The 18,584-nt window shown below is 50.9% G+C and overlaps 1 protein-coding gene and 1 long non-coding RNA gene across 3 annotated transcripts in view; one reads left to right on the top strand and one right to left on the bottom strand.

Moving 5' to 3' along the window:
• The first annotated feature begins 6,336 nt into the window (after nt 1–6,336).
• LOC100349444 (glycine receptor subunit alpha-4) overlaps nt 6,337–18,584 on the top strand; it is a 28,234-nt gene continuing 15,986 nt past the window's right edge. The window contains exons 1-6 of one of the 2 annotated variants that reach the window (XM_089324499.1): nt 6,337–7,058; nt 10,405–10,535; nt 10,815–10,882; nt 11,535–11,758; nt 11,895–11,977; nt 13,395–13,535. In XM_089324499.1, coding sequence (XP_089180625.1) covers nt 6,988–7,058; nt 10,405–10,535; nt 10,815–10,882; nt 11,535–11,758; nt 11,895–11,977; nt 13,395–13,535 — 718 coding nt within the window. In that variant the 5' untranslated portion in view covers nt 6,337–6,987. The remainder of the gene's footprint in view (nt 7,059–10,404; nt 10,536–10,814; nt 10,883–11,534; nt 11,759–11,894; nt 11,978–13,394; nt 13,536–18,584) is intronic. The other variant, XM_070067158.2, reaches the window with a different exon arrangement.
• LOC138847691 (uncharacterized) overlaps nt 15,671–18,584 on the bottom strand; it is a 36,308-nt gene continuing 33,394 nt past the window's right edge. The window contains exon 2 of the long non-coding RNA XR_016228130.1: nt 15,671–15,909. This is a non-coding gene — a long non-coding RNA (uncharacterized LOC138847691). The remainder of the gene's footprint in view (nt 15,910–18,584) is intronic.

Raw genomic sequence — 18,584 nt, forward strand, 5'->3', positions numbered from 1 at the left:
AGAGCTTAGCCAGGCCAAAGGCAGGAACCAGGAACTCAGTGTAGATACTGTATGGGTGGCAGGAACCCAAGTACTTGAGCCATTACCATTGCTTCACAGGGGCACATTAGCAGGAAGCTGGAATCAGAAGCCAGAACCAGGACTCAAACCCAGCCACTCTGGTGTGGAACACAGGCATCTTAACCAGCATCTTAGCTGCTAAGACAAACACTCACTCCTCTGCATAATTCTACATAGTCACCAACCAAACTTTTCCTTAGGTAAGTGTCCCGTGTCCTAGTGCAGCTGACTTTAATCTACTCATGGCAAAATCAAAAAGAAGAAGACAAGACAGGAGAACAGACAAAAATACAGACTGGAAAAAAAGAGACTGGTGTCTGGTACAGTGGGTTAAGCCACTGCTGTGATGCCAGCATCCCATATGAGTGCCAGTGGAAGTCTCGACTGTTCCACTTCTGATCAACATCCCTGCTAATGCACCTAGGAAAGCAGCAGAAGATGGCCTGAGTGCTTGGGTCCTGCAATCCAGGTGGAAGACCCTGGTGGAGTTCCTGGCTTCTGGCTGCAGCCTGGCCCTGCCCCAGCAATTGTGTCCATTTGGGGAGTGAACCAGCAGATGAAAGATTTTTCTCTCTTTCTCACTCACTCACTCACTCTCTCGCTCTATCTATCTATCTATCTATCATCTATCTATGTGTGTCTGTATGTTTCAAATAAGTTTTTTCAAAAAAAGAAAGGGAAGGAAAAAAATACAAAAGGGAGGGAGGGAAGGAGAATGAGAGAGAGAGAGAGAGGAAAAAAAAAATCCCAAATAATTGGAAACCATCACAGCTAGGAGTGCCGTTAATGCCACCTAACTCTCCTAGTGAGGAATGCACATATTAACACTGCTGACAAAGGACTAATAGGACTCTGACTCATGGATAATGTAGGGTTGGATTATTGGAAGAAAACCGTTGTGGGAGGGTGTGATGACCTCTGAGTGGTGACTAGCAGCCAGATTCTGGGAAGGATGGAAATGACGCCTATTACCACCTGCTGAAAAGTGGTCTGTTTGTTAGGCTCTGTAATAAATGCCCTGCTCAAATGCTGTGAGAGGCTCTTGGGCCCTGGGGTGCTGTTGATGACCCATGCAGAAGCCTTCTTTGGGAAGGAATTCTATTACTAACTGAGGAGAGTGTAAGCTACCTGAGGGCCTGGACTTTATCTGCTTTATTCACAAAATGTATCTGCAGCACCTAGAACATCTGGTGTATAATTTTCACTCAATAAACATTTGTTGAATGCATGCGTGAATTGGTGGGAATGACATCCATTCCACACAGCAAATATTTATTCATTTTTCTGAATCCTTTTGCTTTTACGTTATGCAAGAATTTCACGCCTTACACAGCATGGATTATCGCAATCCCCAAATGAGTGAAATAAAATATTCATGAGCATGATCACAAGCAAAAACCAATTTACCTTTGAGAAGACGCGTGACATGGTGCTGTCATCTCCGAACAAGAATATTGCAGTTATGAGAGCCAAGAGACAAGTCCATGCAAACGTTGTGGAAACCTTAATGAAACTCTTCTGCACGACTAGTGAATTGCTGTGAAGTGGTTGATGAGATGGGTAATAATTCTGAGGGTCCAGTCAATGCACCTGCCCTAGCCAGAGCCCCACGCTCCCATTTGCTCCTGGACATAGAACAGACAGCCCAGTCACAGAGGCAAGGCCCATGGTTCACAGGTGCTAACATACTGCTGACACTTGGTTTGCCTTGAGGGACTAGGAGAAGCTCAGGTAACATCTTGTGCCTCTTCCAAGTTCAGATGCCTCAGGATTTGTTGGCAAAATTCAGGCCTGAAACATTCTATAAAGAAGAAGGAAGCCTGGTACTTGAACCAGGAAAGTGAGGAAAACACAGAACGTGCCTCACACATCTGCCTTTTTGTCCTTCTTCCTTACTCCGGCTGAGTGTAGGGCTGAGCAACTCCCACACCTTTACTGGCCCCATCACACAGCCGCCTCATCTCCTTAACCTTGGAGACTGAAAAACCTTTCTGCCTCTGTCACCCATGCTCCTGAACACCAGAAGGGGAGCCCCTGCTTGCAAGTAAACGACCACATCCTTGAAAGCTGAAAATGACCCTGAAAAGAAAAATCCACATGCAGCAAAAAGATGCAGCTTTGCTCCTTAGAGATCCAACTGAAACACCCGGGTCATCGTCAGCAGATTTTTTAAAAAGGCATCTGTCCTTTATTTCAAATCCCTTCCAACTTCTCATCACAACGTCTCTAAAAAGGAGCTAAAGCTCTGAGAGCTTCCTCAGATTGGAGACACAGCCTACCTTTCAAACCCGTCAGCAATAGGTGAGATTGGCTGGAAGGGAGCCATGCTGCCAGGCCATTGGAACTGGGTCCAGGAAGGTGTGCCAAATGCTTCTCCAACTTTGCCTCCCGCCCCAGTGCAGCCCTAGGGCTCTAGACATCAGGGCATTTACCAAACGATGCCTATCCCAGCACACACAAGCTGCTCCTCGGACAGGGTTTAGGAAGACTGCTTGTCAGCAGGGTGCAGTTGCCATTTTCCCTGCATAGGGCTGAAATGTGACAGACTCTTCCCTGGAATGAAACATTTATGAAAATAGGCTTAATCCATTTTTAGCAACTCAGTAGTGTTTTTTTTTTCATGATGCAATAAAATCTTGGATCCTGAAAACCATGTTGCCTGTTGTAGTTCTGACACCACCTCCAACACTGCAATCAAGCCAGTTCTGGGGGCCAGTGTGGCAGCCAATTGCGAAGCAGGAAGTAGAACACGGAGATTTTGGAACAAGGAGATTCCCAGAGGCTGTAGTTTGGTAATGAGACAAGAAAAAGTTACGGTGGCAAAGACTGGGCCAATTCTGTACCCTTCCCACAGCAGAAAATGCTGAGGTCATCTTTTTTATTATTATTATTTGAAAGACAGAGTTACAGAGAGGCAGAGCCAGAGAGAGAGAGAGAGAGAGAGGTCTTCATCCGCTGGTTCACTTCCCAAATGACTGCGACTGCCGGAGCTGAGCCGATCTGAAGCCAGGAGCCAGGAGCTTCTTCCAGGTCTCCCACATGGGTGCAGGGGCCCAAGCACTTGGACCATCTTCTACTGCTTTCCCAGGCCATAGCAGAGAGCTGGATTGGAAGTGGAGCAGCCAGGACTCGAACCAGCACCCATATGGGATGCCGGTTCTGCAAACCGGGGCTTTAACCCACTACGCCACAGCACAGGCCACTGATGCCGAGGTCATCTTTAGAGACTGTAGCTTCCTTTCGGTACAGGGAAACCTAGAGAACTCGCTGGGGGGAACTCTGAATAGGGACATCCCCTGCTGCTTGTCAACTCGCTCTTGGTCTCCCTTGTGCTTCCAGTACCTGAGAAAAGCTGCTTCTCTTGTTCATGGCAGCCAGACATTTGTTCATTGCTGCAGCCTCTCACAAGAAGGGACTCTTTCCTGCCAGAAAGCTGTCCCTGCTATGCTGTCAGCACTTAGGGATCCCATGGGGGCACTCAGGAGGTGAGACCCGAGACAATGAAGCAGTGCTCAGGGGCCTATACCTTCCATTAGCCAAGAATTCCGGATGACTGAGTGTGAGGCCACAAGCCTAAGGGGCAAAGCAATGAAAACTGCTTCCTTCCTTCGTTCTCCTCATTACCAATCCCTCATGCTGGCTTTCTGTGTGTGTGTGTGTGTGTGTGTGAGAGAGAGAGAGAGAGAGAGAGAGAGAGAGAGAGAGAGACTCACCATTCAGCTTTGACAGAGAAACACGCAGAGGCACTCAACTCAAGGAAGTATCCCTGGGTGCCCAGGACGCATCTTTGACCAGACGCTCCCTAACTTCTTGATTCCATGCTGGGGCTTTGCTGGGAGACTGTGCCTGTGCTCTGGGGAGCTCATGTTATAGTAGGGGTGAGAGGCAAGAAGCAGGCGACCATGGTAGACGGAGCACACTGTGCGGAGGATGGTGAGGGTCTCTAATTCACACCTCCCGATGGTAGCTCAGCTCAAGAAGCCTTCCTCGAGCACATGACAACAGAACTCATTCCAGAAAGGTAAGAGTGGAGGCAAGTGTGCTCTGAGCAAAGCAAATACATGCAAATGTGAAAATACCGGGAAATGGCAAGGCAGGACAAGAACGTCTGGGTGCATCAGGGGGGTGCGAAGAGTGGCCAGATCACACAGGGTCTTGGACTGCAGCCTGAGAGCGATGGGGAACTGTTGAGGCTGTGGGATGATGTGATCATGTTTGTCAGAGGTAAAGGCAAGTGTTGTGGCACCTGCATCCCATATGGGAGTGCTGGTTTGAGTCTCCGCTCCTCCATTTCCCCAACCAACTTCTTGCTAACTTATGTGGGAAGGCAGTGGGTGATGGCCCAGGTCCTCAGGTCCGTGCCACCCACAGTGGAGACCCGGATGGAGCTCCTATCTCCTATCATCAGCCTGGCCCAGCCCTGGCTGTGGAGGCCATTTGGAAAGTGAACCAGGGTATGGAAGATCTCTTTCTCTCTGCATCTCACTCTCTGCGTGTCACTCTGCCTTTCAAATAAATAGCAGATAAAACCACAGCCTACAGTGCCTGCATCCCATATGGGCACCAGTTTGTGTCCTGGCTGCTTTTCTTCCAATCCAGCTCTCTGCTATGGCCCTGAAAAGTACTGGAGGATGGCCCAAGTGCCTGGGCCCCTGCACCCACATGGGAGATCCGGAAGAAGCTCCAGGCTCCTGGCTTCAGATCAGTCCAGCTCCAGCCATTAGGGGAGTGAGCCGGCAGATGGAAGACCTCTCTCTCTCTCTCCCTCTCTCTCTCTGATTTATTTGAAAGGCAGATTTACAGAGAGGCAGAAGCAGAGAGAGAGAGGGAGGGAGGGAGGGAGGGAGAGAGAGAGAACTACACAAAGGAGGAGAATGTTCCCTCCAGCTCCGGGGCCTGGGCAGTCCCTGCCCACAGAGTGGGGATGGGTATGCTTAAGGGAGACAAAGCAGAAAGGGGAGCAGGTGAAAGGGCAGCTGCAGATGTGTTTGGGATAATCCGCACTTTGCATTTACAGGCCATCTAGGCCTCATTTGAGGCTTGTAATGGTCTCAGTTCCCATTCCAAAAGCTCTGCTTACTCATCAATATCTTAGTGTGTATTGTTCAAAATCCTGTTCTTTCCCTTCCATTTGTGGTTTGAAGATATCTCCTCCTTAACAACACAGTCAAAAAGGAGATGCTACACAAGATGCATCCACGGCTGCCTTGTTATTAAGTCCTCTGTGTTACCAATGGATCCTCAAAGAAGAGCTTCCAATACCCTCAAACCACTCACTGGCAAGGCTGGGGAGGCTGCAGTCAGCTCTGACATTGGCCCCGTAAGGTGGCACAGAACCCTGGCCCAGGACGCATTCACACTCAGCAGAGCTGGTCAGAGAGATTTTCACTGAAAAAGAAATGAAACCTCCCTGCTGTCACTTAGGAGGAGAGAGTGACTGTGAAGGGAGAGGGGAGAGATTGAGAGAGAAAACGTGAATGGCGAGAAAATGAGGGAGAAGAGAAGAGGGTGACAGACCCAGAAGAGGGTAAGATTCCTAGAAGACACCTCGAGGGAGATTGAGATGGAGAGGGGATAGGTGAGGGAAAACTTCAGGGAGAGAGGCAGGAGCAGAGGAATGGAGTTGGGGGGGTGGTGGGAGGAAGAGGCACTCCTGGGAACTCTGGGAATGGGCTAGGCAGAAGAAAACGAGGCTGTGGGAGCACCTGGACGCTGGAAGCTGATGGCAAAGGCAGGGGAGGAGGGCAACCCTCCGCTTGGCTTCTCTCCTCCTTCTAGGGCTGAGGGCTGCTACTCACTATCCCTGGCCCCCTTGCCATTCCCCTGACACGTGCCAAGCCTGCTGTGTCCCAGCCCACCCCCTGCCTGTGACAGTTCTGCCTCCCCACAAGCAGGGCTGAGGAAGGGGTGTCAGAGAGGGATTCTGAGAGCTAGACAGGGTCCCAAGCTCTGCAGGCACGACCTGAGGGAGGGAGGGAGGGAGGGATCAAGGAGGGAGCAAGAGATCGAGGCGGGCAGGGGAAAGAACGCACAAGCACCCAGCTGAAGGGGCTGGGGGCAGGCACATAGGGCCACATCTGAGGAGGGCTCCAGAGTCCCTCATAGTCTGTGCCTCCACCTACATAGAGGATGGGGGGAAAGCCACCCCCGCCCTCAGCCTCCTTCTTGCCTCCTCTGGGACCTGAAGCTGTGAGCTTGAGAACACCCAGTGGCTCCACCTAAACCCTCTCAGATCCTTCCCACCCCTCTTAAAACATCAGCCCCGGCTTGACTCCAGGCTGAAAGAAAAGCTGTTGGGGGAGTGGGGGTGGTGGTGGGGAGCAGGCTGCCTGCTTGCACTCTTCCAGCTGGAGAGTTAGAGGCTGGCCAGGGCACCTCTGCCTCTCCGGGGGATCAGCGGCGGCGGCAGCCCAGGCTCCTCCCCGGCACACGGCACACGGCCATTGCTCTGAACCCCCCTCCAGCTGCTGGCGACTGTGCCTTTAAATTGCTGCTTTAGGAGGGTGCATGCAGGGGGGAGGTGGGAGGGAGGGAAACATCTTCTACCGGTCTCCCTCCTCCCTCCCCTCCAAGACTCTCCAGGCAGGGTTTGGAGAGTGATTGCTGCCCAAAGAGAACCTTTGCTGGCACGCTGGCCGGCAGGCTGAGGCCCCTTCCAGAGCCCAGGGTGAGCCCAGGCAGGAGCCAGTAGGGTTGTCTGTGTCAAGATCATTTTCAGGGGACTAGTTCTGGCCTGTGACCGATAAAGACAGGGCAGAGGAAAGAGGCCGAAGAGGAAAAAGAGCACAACTCCTAGCCCAGCCCCACGGGCTCCTTGCAAGCAGCCCAAGTTGGAGGAAGGCGCCGTTCTCTGGGCATTCCCACAGGGATATCCCCTCTCACCTTGGCAGCCAGGCTGAGAAAGGGCGCCAAGGTGCCCCCACGGAAATGACAACTCTTGTTCCTGCAAACCTCTCCTTCCTTCTCCTCTGGATCCTGCCAGGGCAGATCCTCCTCAGGTGAGCTGAGTGCGGGGGAGAAGGAGGTGCATGCAAACTCTGCTGGGGGCAGCCAGGGCAGCTGGCAGTTTCCTCTAACTTTGCCAAAAGTCCACAGTCCGGAGGGTTCCAGGGGAGGACACATCCAGCCCCAGTCAGGATGCAGCAGCTTTTCTGAGACATCAAGGCCCCGGTGCTGGTGGGAAGGCTTCTGCATGAGGGGCGTTTCCTGGTCCTGGGCAGAGATTAGGTCGCTGAGCCCCAGGATGGAGACCAGCTGTCCTGTCATCCAAGCCTGACTCCTGACATGGTGGACCACGCACGGCCCAGATCCCTAAAAATGACAGCAACTTCTGTCAGCTGCCTGTGCAAGGGGCTTCAAGTAGCAGCGTCTCGCCCAAAGACCACAGCAGGGTGAGGCTGGGCTCCTCATGCCCTGGCCCTCTGCAGTTACCCTGCCCCCTGTGCACATGGCTGCTCACTGTCGTTCCAGCAGCACCGAGTAGCACTAATTTCCTGGGCTTGCAGGCAAGATATGTTTGGGAGTCCTTAGAAATGTCCTCTTCCCCGGCGACTGCCCTGTTTTCAGTAAACCAGAAGCCAGTCTAGGTTGGCAGGGTGCGCTGAGCAGGAAAGATAGTTGTGGTTTGTGCTGAACTGGTCATAAGAGGGGTGCCTCTCGAGGTGCAGGGGGTGAGTGCCCACTGCAGCATCCTCTTCTTCCTCTTCCTCCAAGGAGCACCCCAGAACTGCTTCCTCTGTGGAACCTCCTGCCCCACTGATAGCAGACACATTGGCCAGCAGGTAGACAAGGATATGGGGCAGAGCAGTAAACGTCTTAAGAGGGCAAAGCAGCTCAGAATGCAAAGGCAGCTTAGCTGGAGTTGACAGGAGGGCTCTAGCAGAAAACAGTACCCTGCTGGCCCTTGCAGGCTCTCCTGGAGGGGAGGCTGCCCCACGGCTCCAGCTCCAGTGGCCGTGTCCCCACTTGTGCTTGGAGTCCATGAGCAATTAGAGCAAGATGGGCCCTCAGAGTCTTGGGTCCAAGTCCTTTGCTTTATTCATGGAAACTAATGCCTAGGGAAGGGGGGGGGGTGACTTGTCCAAGGTCACATAGGTGCCCATCGGCTGAATCAGCGTTCCCCCCACCCCACCCAGGCCATTACCTGAGAAGGACAGTCAGCAGTGTGTCCTCCTGGGTCTTGCCAGTGTATGGGACTTTCCAGGAATGAAAGGGAGGAAGGAGTGGCTGCACACAGTGACTCTGCTTTCAGAAGAGGGGGCTGCAACAGGGGTTGAGGCTGTAGACAGCTGGGCCTGAAGTCTGACCCAGGGTCCTAGGACTGGGGCTAGTGGAGGGGTGACCTGAAAGTGGGGCTAAGGATGGTGGGGAGGGTCCAGTTGCTCCATGTGCCGGGCCATGTGGCCTCCCAGCAGGCTGATGGCAGATGGCCAGCAGCAGCGGTGGTCTCAGCAGCACCTGGCCAGCGTGGACATCCTGGGGTAAAGCCACAGACTTTTGCTCGCTCCAGCACCACTCTAGCCTCTTTGGATTTGCAGAGCCTGCTTAGGCCACCTGCTTTGACTGGCCCTGCTGAAGGCAGGGGGCGACGGGGATGGGGGGTGGGGAGGGCAGAGTGGCCTCTGTCTCCAGGGTAAAGACTTCCTCCTGCTTGGGACATTCAAGAAGGCAGGACTCTGGGCAGTCAGAGCGGGGCTGCCACTGACCTTCCTGCATCCTGGTATTGTGGTCCACAGATTTAGTTTTGAAGTCAATAGCTCTGGTTCAAATCTTGGCTTTACCATTCACTCCACCTTACTGATCAGCCATCAGCCCTCTGGATCTGTGGGTTCCACATCCCAAGATTCTGCCAACCACAGAAGGGAAATATTTGAAAAAAACAATTTGCATCTGTACTGAAGCTGCCTAGAGTTGTTTTCCTTGTCATTATTCCCTAAGCAGTACAGTATAGTGTATTTGGAACGATTGGCAATCTAGAACTGATTTAAAGTGTACAAGAGGATGCGTTTAGGTTCTATGCAAATATTCAACCATTTTATATAAGGGACTTGAATACCCATGGATCTTAGTATCCTTAGGGGTCCTGGAACCAACCCCCTGTGGATGCTGAAGCATGACTGCAATGAGGATGGTCACAAAAGACTGATGTGAGAACTTATCTAGATGAGGTGTGTAACATCTTCCACAGGGCGCCTTAGCTATTTTTACTATGTTATCCATCACTGGCTGGTACACGGATTTACTGAGAAAAAGGAGCTCACTGGCTCCAAGCAGACTAGCACCCAAAAGGACAGCAGTGAGCTTGCTGCCAATCGCACAGCACAGCAGCAGCCGTGGAGGAACTGGCTGTAGTGCCTGGCACCCTGATGACAGCATGATGGAGCAGGAAGCACCAGGCCCTGAGCTGTGTCCCTGCACCCAAGCCTCTGCTGAGATCCTGATCTCTAGTCTCTCTGTTGGCAGATAAGCTGGAAAGCAGGCAAGTACAGGTGCTTTACTGCTGTTAGGGGAGTGGCTTGTAGAGGAGAAGAGGGCTGGCATTCAGGCTAGGCCAAAGCACCTTGATCCCTTCCTCAAAACCAAGCTGTTAGAGGGGACAATGGAATTTGACCTTCTCAACATTACCCTACCAGGAAACACGCCCGCACTACTAGAATCCAGATTCCCACCACGGTTCTCAAAGCAAGTTCACCTGCTTACAGCAGCCACCTCCCTGAACTAAAACATAGCTCCAACCATCACTTCCTGAAACCAAGCCTCCCCCACAGAAATCTTCCTGGATTCTGAGCAGCCCGGCATGAAGCCCAAGCATCAGAAACCAAGTCGTCTCCTTGGGACCTTCCCATCCCTGGCGAGGCCAGATGGGCAAAACTTTGCAGTGGCCACATGATCTCCAGGGAGACACTGTTCTTTGAACACTTTCAAAAATCCTTCAGGAAGAGAACACTGGCTGAGGTAGACCAGGGTTTGAACTGTGACCTTGTCATTCGCTAACACTAAGACTTTGGAAAAGTCACTCCTTTTGAAGCCTCACTTTTCTTAGCTGTAAAGCGGATATAATAGTCCTCACCTCTTCCCCCTCCCCTCATCTCACTGAGAGTGGTGAAAGGAAAAGTATATACTCTATGAAAGCTGCTTTCTAGGACTAGCTGGTGAGCTGCCATGTGGGCTTATGGCTGTTTTTGGTCTCTTCATTTGGCAAGAGGGCACCCGAGTCCCACCTCACCTATCCTGCCTGATGGGGAGAGCAGCCAGAGGCAGGGGGGAGGGAGGACAAGAATGGATAGAGTCTGTGATAACTGAAGAATACAACTGGTCTCAGACTTCTTTATCTCTCCTGTCCAGGGTGGCCTTGGCAAAAGATGATGTCAAATCTGGGAGCAAGGGGCCCCAGCCCATGTCGCCTTCTGATTTCTTGGACAAGCTTATGGGGCGCACATCTGGTTACGATGCCAGGATTCGGCCCAATTTTAAAGGTAGGAAACATAGATCCTATAAAACTCCCTCCCTCCCCATCACTTCTGATGGCACACTACCCAGCCAGTCCGTGTGCCCTGCCCCAAGGAAAGGAGGTTAAGAGCCCATGCTAGTTCTGCCAGCTGAGAAGGAGCATCCCCACACTGTTGCCCAGGGGCCTATGTAGCTGGCACTGCCTCCTGCCAGGAGCGCCCTGGTACAAAGCTCCAGGAGGGAGTCCTGGACCCTGCTCCAAGTCTGGAATGCCCTGCCAATGGGCTGTGCTTTGCTACCCTCAGGCCCACCCGTGAACGTGACCTGCAACATCTTCATCAACAGTTTCGGCTCCGTCACTGAGACCACTATGGTAAGGGGGTCTCCCTGTTCCCTGCTCCCAATCTAGTGTGAATGGGAGAAGCCCACCCGAGAGCAGACATTTCCTGCCTCCTCCGTCCTTTCTCTGTTATATGATCGTTTCTAAAGCCATGGGATATCCAAGGTTGGTCACTGGGAGGACAGTTTTCCCTATCGCTGCATTTCCATGACTAAAGACAGCCTCGCCTAAGCAGCAGGTGTTCAGTAGTTTGGTGCAGAGCACACACCTTGGAACCAGACAAACCTAGATTCCAATCCTGACTCTACCATCTAGTAGCTGCACTAACTTAGGCAGATTACTAAAAATCTCTCTTTGTCTTGGTTTCTCATCTATAAAGTGGAGATCGTGACAGCACCCTCCTCACAAGGTTGGTGTGAGATTTAGGTGACAGGATGCATACAGATAAAGCACTTACCAAAATGCCTGGCACACAGTAAGCGTTTAAATAAATGCCTTTTCCCCACCTGGCTTTGCCATTATCAGCCTAAGGCAGGTTCCTTCTCCAGTGGAAACTGACCACTGGCCCTGAGATGTGGCCCCAGCGCTTCCTCCTGCTCTTCCTCCTGCTCTTCCTCCCACGTAGGCTTGTTGGGCCTCTGTGACTCACATGGCCTCTGATGGGCCCATCTCTGCACCCTTCCAGGACTACAGGGTGAATGTCTTCTTGCGGCAGCAGTGGAATGACCCACGTCTGGCCTACAGAGAATATCCTGATGACTCTCTGGACCTTGATCCTTCCATGCTGGACTCTATCTGGAAGCCAGATCTGTTCTTCGCCAATGAGAAAGGGGCCAACTTCCATGAGGTGACCACAGACAACAAGTTACTGCGCATCTTCAAGAATGGGAATGTACTCTACAGCATCAGGTGCACCTGATGGATGGCTGGGAGAATGTGTGTCAAGGGAAAGAAGCTAAATGGATAAGGGGCAGGAGGGGGATTCCCCTGTGCTGTGTTAGTGCCCAGGAAGCCGAAATCATGTCTTTCTTCCTGTCTCTAACAGGTTGACCCTCATTTTGTCCTGCCCAATGGACCTCAAGAACTTCCCGATGGACATCCAGACCTGCACGATGCAGCTGGAGAGCTGTAAGTGTTTCTAAGACAGTCACAGTTCAATGCCTGAAATAGCAGCCAGTTCACCCCATTCCACAATATTCCAGACTAGGCAGGGACTTATCCAAGCCCATGCAGTCCATTCTTGGCCCAGATCAAACAGAAGCCAGGGAGCCCTAACAGTCCAATGTGCTTTTCATCCCAGCACTATTTGCTGCTCTGGCTGTTCCACAGGGCCAGGGAGTGGGAAGGCCCCAGCATTATGTACAAAAGTGCCTCTGCTGGTTGCTGGGGAGATTTGAGGGGCACTTCCTTTGCCCAAAAGTATGCTCCTTCTCACAGGGCCTGAAGCAGTTCTACCTTGATGCCCATCCCAAGACCTTGAAGATGCCTATAAAAATTGCATTGTAGGCAGAGTGGGAGAGTACTCTCTGGACCATGCTTCTCCATCTCCATAGAGGGCCTTTGTGAGAGGTAGGGAAGAACAGTTCCAGGAAAAGACAGTGCTCATCCTTGGCAGGGACACCAGCCTGCACAGCTGCTCAAAGAAGCACGGCAAGGGTGACACATCACTCATTTCCGCTCCTTCCCCATCTCGTAGATGAGGTGAGACTGTGGGATCAGGAGACACCCACCTGGTCCTCAGAGAAGAAGGTGCATAAGCCACTTTCACATCCAGGTTCTCATTACCCCTTCACAACAACTCTGAAAAATGGGTAGAGCAACTACAGCTATCCCCATTTAAAGGAAAAGGAAGTTTCCCAAAGTCACACAGTTACTCTGGGTCAGAGTCCTACACTGGGTATCTCTCAGCTCAGTGCTCTGCTCCCATTTCTACCAGACCTGTGTGAATATGGCCTTATATGTGGCATGAACCTTCATTAACTGCTAGCTAACCGTGAACAACTTGGCATGCTCAGCTATTAGCTCTCTATTTGCCCCAATTTAAGGCTCTGGCTAGGAGTCTGTGGTATGTACATTGTCCCATGCATGACTGGCAGAATATAAATAGCTCTCTCCTCCCTGAGGTGAAGTGGCGGAAGTCCTGGCTCTGAGGCTGGCTCAGCTCAAGACATGTGTTCAGTACACATGCTTAATCCCCTGGGCATGAGATAAGGCAGGAGGTTCCCAGCTGGGGTCCTTGACATCTTTCCAATCCTATTGACCTGCATTCTAGATCTGCCAGAATCATTTTTCTTTGGACCTTTCTCAAGCTCGAGAATGGGTAGTAAAGGCGCCTGAAATTTTGCTGATTTTCCCAGTTAGGATGGGTGCGTAGGATAACTGCCCAAGTACCAGCTTCAGAAAAGCTTCCCTTTCAAATATGAGCACGAAGTTCCTAAACGCAGGCCTTACTCCTCATCTGTTCTCTCCTGCTAGTTCTAGCCCTACCTCTGCCTTCACCCATCATTCACACTCTGAGGCCCTCTGCCATATCTTCCACTTGTAGTTGGCTACACCATGAATGATCTCGTGTTTGAGTGGCTAGAAGATGCTCCTGCTGTCCAAGTGGCTGAGGGGCTGACCCTGCCCCAGTTCATCCTGCGAGATGAGAAGGATCTAGGCTATTGTACCAAGTACTACAACACAGGTAAGAAAGAGGCTCTTTACTGGCTTTGAGTCACAGAAGGCCTCCAGGGGACAAGGGGGCCATCCTTGCTTGAAGGCCCAATCTAGGCTAGATACGGTGTTAAGTGCTTTGTATACTTCAACTCTTTGTGGTAGCAATTATCAACATGGCTTTTCAGTAAAGGAAAACTGAAGTTCTAAGAGGTTAAATGAATTGTCCAAGCTATATGGATAGCAAATAGCATGTTTTGAACTCAAATCCAGATACATCTAACTCCATCCCCATGATGTGCTGCAGAGCCAATGGGCCTATGACACTGAGTGGCAAGGGTGTTCCACTTTTTCCTGTGGCCAACTTTGTGTGAAAGCTGGGGAACTTCCATTTGGAAGCAGTTAATGGCCATCTTGAACTCAGAGTGAATAGGCCACAGCTGCCACTGTTGCCACCCCCCATCCAGCTCTCCTAAATTGACTTGGTTTCTCAGGTATAAAACATGGGCGAGGGGCTGGTGCTGTGGCATAGTGGGTAAAGCCACTGCTTGCAGCGCCAGCATCCCATGTGGGGGCCAGCTCAAATCCCAGCTGCTCCACTTCCCATCCAGCTTCCTGTTAATGGTCTGGGAAAGCATCAGAAGATGGTCCAGGTACTTGGGCCCCTACACACACATGGGAGACCCAAATGAAGCTCTTGGCTCCTGGCTTTGGCCTGGCCCATCCCTGGATATTGTAGCCATTTGGGGAGTGAATCAGCAGATGGTGTGTGTGTGTGTGTGTGTGTGTGTGTGTGTATCTCCCTCTCTATAACTCTGTCTTTCAAATAAAAAAAAAATGGGTAAACAAGTGGACAGGGGCTGCTTTTCCAGCCTGAGTATTTGCCTTTTGAATCTTCCTTGAGAGTTGCTGTTTTCTCATGACCCTGGAAACGTGGCTCAAACCCTAAGATAGAGGCAACAGGCTGAAGAGGGTGACCCTGGACCCATCCTATAATATGCTGATATGCACTGAGTACATGAACATGTACATGTGCCCAGTGGACATGTATGTGCAAGTGTGTGGGGGAATGCTGGGGAGTAGAGAGAGGAACAGGTCACTGAATTTTAAAAATGCAGTTGAGAATGGAAATTGGTATGCTCCTTATTGGTAAAAACTTGGCTATTTGTATATAGATCAATGGCTTTCAAACTTTGGTGTGCCATATAGCCCCCTGGACTCTACTTCTCAGAGGTTCTAACCACATATACTTGGAGAGAGGCCCAGAAATCTATATTTTAATAAACATCTTGAGGATCCTGATGCATGTGATCCAGGGGACACAGTTTGAGAAACTTTACTCAAGAAGCTTAAAACAAAAATTTCCCTATTTGTTTATCTAAGAATACCACACCTTGGAATGCATTAATAAGGAAACATTCCAAAATATGACATTAGCTTTAGAACCAAGAGGGCTCCCGAGTCACTGTTTTATACTAGCAAAAGCCTGGAACTATTTGAAGTATCCAGCCCTGGCCGTTGTGGCTGTTTGGGGGAGTGAGCCAGTGGACAGAAGATCTGTGTGTGTGTGTCTGTCTGTCTGTCTCTCCATCCATCTCTCTCTCTCTCTCTTTCTCTCATTGTGCCTTAAAAATATACATAAATGAAACAAAGAAAAGAAAACATGGGTACCTAGTAAGGGCATGTCATGGCAAGAAACTGGGGGTGGGGTAAGGTGAGATAGACTCAAGAAACAGCGGGAAGTCACAGGGTCACAGGACTTTTCCAGGCCTGTGGGTCACTGATGAAACGACTGGCCATAAGGAAATAGGTAGGCCTCATTAGCGTAAGTGTACACCAGAATAAAATAACTATATGTACATCCTATTGTTCTCGCTTAGCTTACCCTAAGCCTCTGCTTCTGAACCAGTGTTTTCTTAGACTTGGGACCATGCAAAGAGGATAAGACAAAGGTGGTTGGCAAGAGTGGCAGAGCACCAGTCCACGCACCGGGGGCCAGCACACTTTATGTTAGTGGAATCAAATGCCACTGCCTGACGCTCTTGGAGAACCCGCTGCCTGCTGTCCAGAGCTGCTCTCTGCCAGGCATTATTTCCAAATGTTTGTTATCTGGCTCTCCTCACTTGCTTAACACACAGGTAGCGTTCATCCCCAGTGAATTGTTGCTTTTTTAAAAAAAGATTTATTTATTTTAAAGTCAGTGTTACACTGAGAGGAGAGGCAGAGAGAGAGAGAGAGGTCTTCCATCTGCTGGTTCACTTGGTGATGGTGTCAATTGGCCGCACGGATGGAGCTGCGCCGATCCGAAGCCAGGAGCCAGGAGCTTCTTCCGGGTCTCCCACATGGGTGCAGGGGCCCAAGGACTTGGGCCATCTTCTACTGCTTTCTCAGGCCATAGCAGAGAGCTGGATTGGAAGAGGAGCAGCCAGGACTAGAATCGGTGTCCATATGGGATACTGGCACTTTGCTACCAAGGCTTCTGGGGTACTAGCAAGCACAAGAAAGGCTGCTGAGAGCAGAATGAAGTCTAAGCTAAAGCTTTTTTTCTTTTTCTTTCTTTCTTTTTTTTTTTTTTTTGACAGGCAGAGTGGACAGTGAGAGAGACAGAGAGAAAGGTCTTCCTTTGCCATTGGTTCGCCCTCCAATGGCCGCCGCACCGCGCTGATCCGATGGCAGGAGCCAGGTACTTCTCCTGGTCTCCCATGGGGTGCAGGGCCCAAGCACCTGGGCCATCCTCCACTGCACTCCCGGGCCACAGCAGAGAGCTGGCCTGGAAGAGGCACAACCGGGACAGAATCCGGTGCCCCGACTGGGACTAGAACCCGGTGTGCCGGAGCCGCAAGGTGGAGGATTAGCCTAGTGAGCCGCGGCGCTGGCCTCATTTTTTTTTTTAAAGATTGATTGATGTGAAAGGCAGAGTTACAGAGAGTGGGGAGGTGGCGGGGTAGGGGAGAAAAAGATCTTCCATCCCCGCTGGATCACTCCCTAAATGGCCACAACAGCCAGGGCTGGGCCAGGCTGAAGCCAGGAGCCTGGAACTCCATCAAGATCTCCCATGTGATAGGGGCCCAAGGACTCAGACCATCTTTTGCTGCTTTCCTAGGCACTTTAGCAGGGAGCTACATCAGATGTGGAGCAGCTGGGACTGGAACCCATGGTCACATGGGATGCCGGTGTTGCAGGCAACGGCTGAACCCAGAGAGTCACAACACCAGTCCCTAAACTAATGCTTTAGTAACTGCTACCTATGTGTGCAACCCCTGAAAAACATTATGCCTTTTAATTTTTCCAATAGCCCAGTGATGCTGTCAATATTGGTTTTGCTCTGTTTTTCAGACAAGTGAACTAAAGCTCAAAAGGCTTGAGTGTTTTGCCCAGGGTCACATAGCTAATAAGTGGAAAGTTTAGGATTCATATGCAGACAGTCTCTGACTCTGAAACTCTCCTGCTCTTTATCCTCTTGTGATGTCACTAACTACAAAGGCCTTCTGCTGGAAATGAAAGTGCTGGCAGGTACTTCAAAAAGTTCATGGAAAATGGAATTCAAAGATAAAGTTATTTTGGTACAAAAAAATTTAAAACCCATACACAGCTTTTAATAATACTTTTTTCTATGAACTTTTTGTTTTGCTTTTTTTTTACAGGCAGAGTGGACAGTGAGAGAGAGACAGAGAGAAAGGTCTTCCTTTGCCGTTGGTTCACCCTCCAATGGCCGCCGCGGCCGGCGTACTGCGCCAATCCGAAGGCAGGAGCTAGGCGCTTATCCTGGTCTCCCATGGGGGGCAGGGCCCAAGCACTTGGGCCATCCTCCACTGCACTCCCTGGCCACAGCAGAGAGCTGGCCTGGAAGAGGGGCAACCGGGACAGAATCTGGCGCCCCGACCGGGACTAGAACCCGGTGTGCCGGCGCCGCTAGGCAGAGGATTAGCCTATTGAGCCACGGCACTGGCCCTCTATGAACTTTTTGAAGACTCCTTCATATGCATGGATTTCAAAAATTTTTGCACCCAAATATACTTGTCTGTTTTTTAATATTTATTTATTTATTCGAAAGGCAGAGTGACAGAGTGGAAGAGACAGAGAAAGAGATCTCTGTCCGTTGGTTTACTCCCTAAATGGCCACAACAGCCAGGGCTGAGCCAGGCTGAATCCAGGAGCCAGGAGCTTCTTCCAGGTCTCCCACATAGGTGGCAGGGGCCCAGGGACTTGAGCCATCTTCCACTGCTTTCCCAGGCACATTGTTAGAGAGCTGGATTGGGAGTGGAGCAGCCAGTACTTGAATCGGCACTCTGATATAGATGTTGGTGTCACAGGTGGTAGCTTAATCTGCTATGTCACAATTCTGGCCCCTAAACCTTTTTAAAATTTATTTTGGGGCTGGCACTGTGGCGTAGAAGGTTAAGCCTCCACCTGCAGTGTCGGTATCCCATATTGGCACTGGTTCAAGTCCCACCTTCTCCATTTCTGATCCAGCTCCCTGGAAATGCACCTGGTAAAGCAGCAGAAGATAGTCCAAGTCCTTGGGCCTCTGCACCCATGTGGGAGACCCAGAAAAAGCTCCTGGCTCCTGGATTTGGCCTGATCCAGCCCCAACCATTGGGGCCATTTGGGGAGTGAGCCAGCAGATGGAAGATCGATCTCTCTCTCTCTCTCCATTTCTCTCTGTATCATTGCCTTTCAAATAAAAAAAAAATCTTTACAGAAACAAAACAAAATTCATTTATTTGAATGGCATAATTAGAGAGAGAAAGAGAGATCTTCCATCTACTGGTTCACTCCCCAAATGGCCACAACTGCCAGGGCTGGATCAGGCCAAACCCAGGAGCCAGGAGCTTTATCTGGGTCTCCTGCATGCGTAGCAGGGGTCCAAGGACTTGGGCCATCTTTCACTGTCTCCCCAGGCACATTATCAGAGAGCTATATTAGAAGTGGGGCCAGCGCTGTGGTGTAGTGGGTTAAAGCCCCGGTTTGCAGAACCAGCATCCCATATGGGTGCTGGTTCGAGTCCTGGCTGCTCCACTTCCAATCCAGCTCTCTGCTATGGCCTGGGAAAGCAGTAGAAGATGGTCCAAGTCCTTGG

This window comes from Oryctolagus cuniculus, chromosome X (assembly GCF_051225735.1).
Source record: "Oryctolagus cuniculus isolate XC-2025 breed Fujian yellow rabbit chromosome X, ASM5122573v1, whole genome shotgun sequence".
In the NCBI taxonomy this organism is placed as follows: Eukaryota; Metazoa; Chordata; class Mammalia; order Lagomorpha; family Leporidae; genus Oryctolagus; species Oryctolagus cuniculus.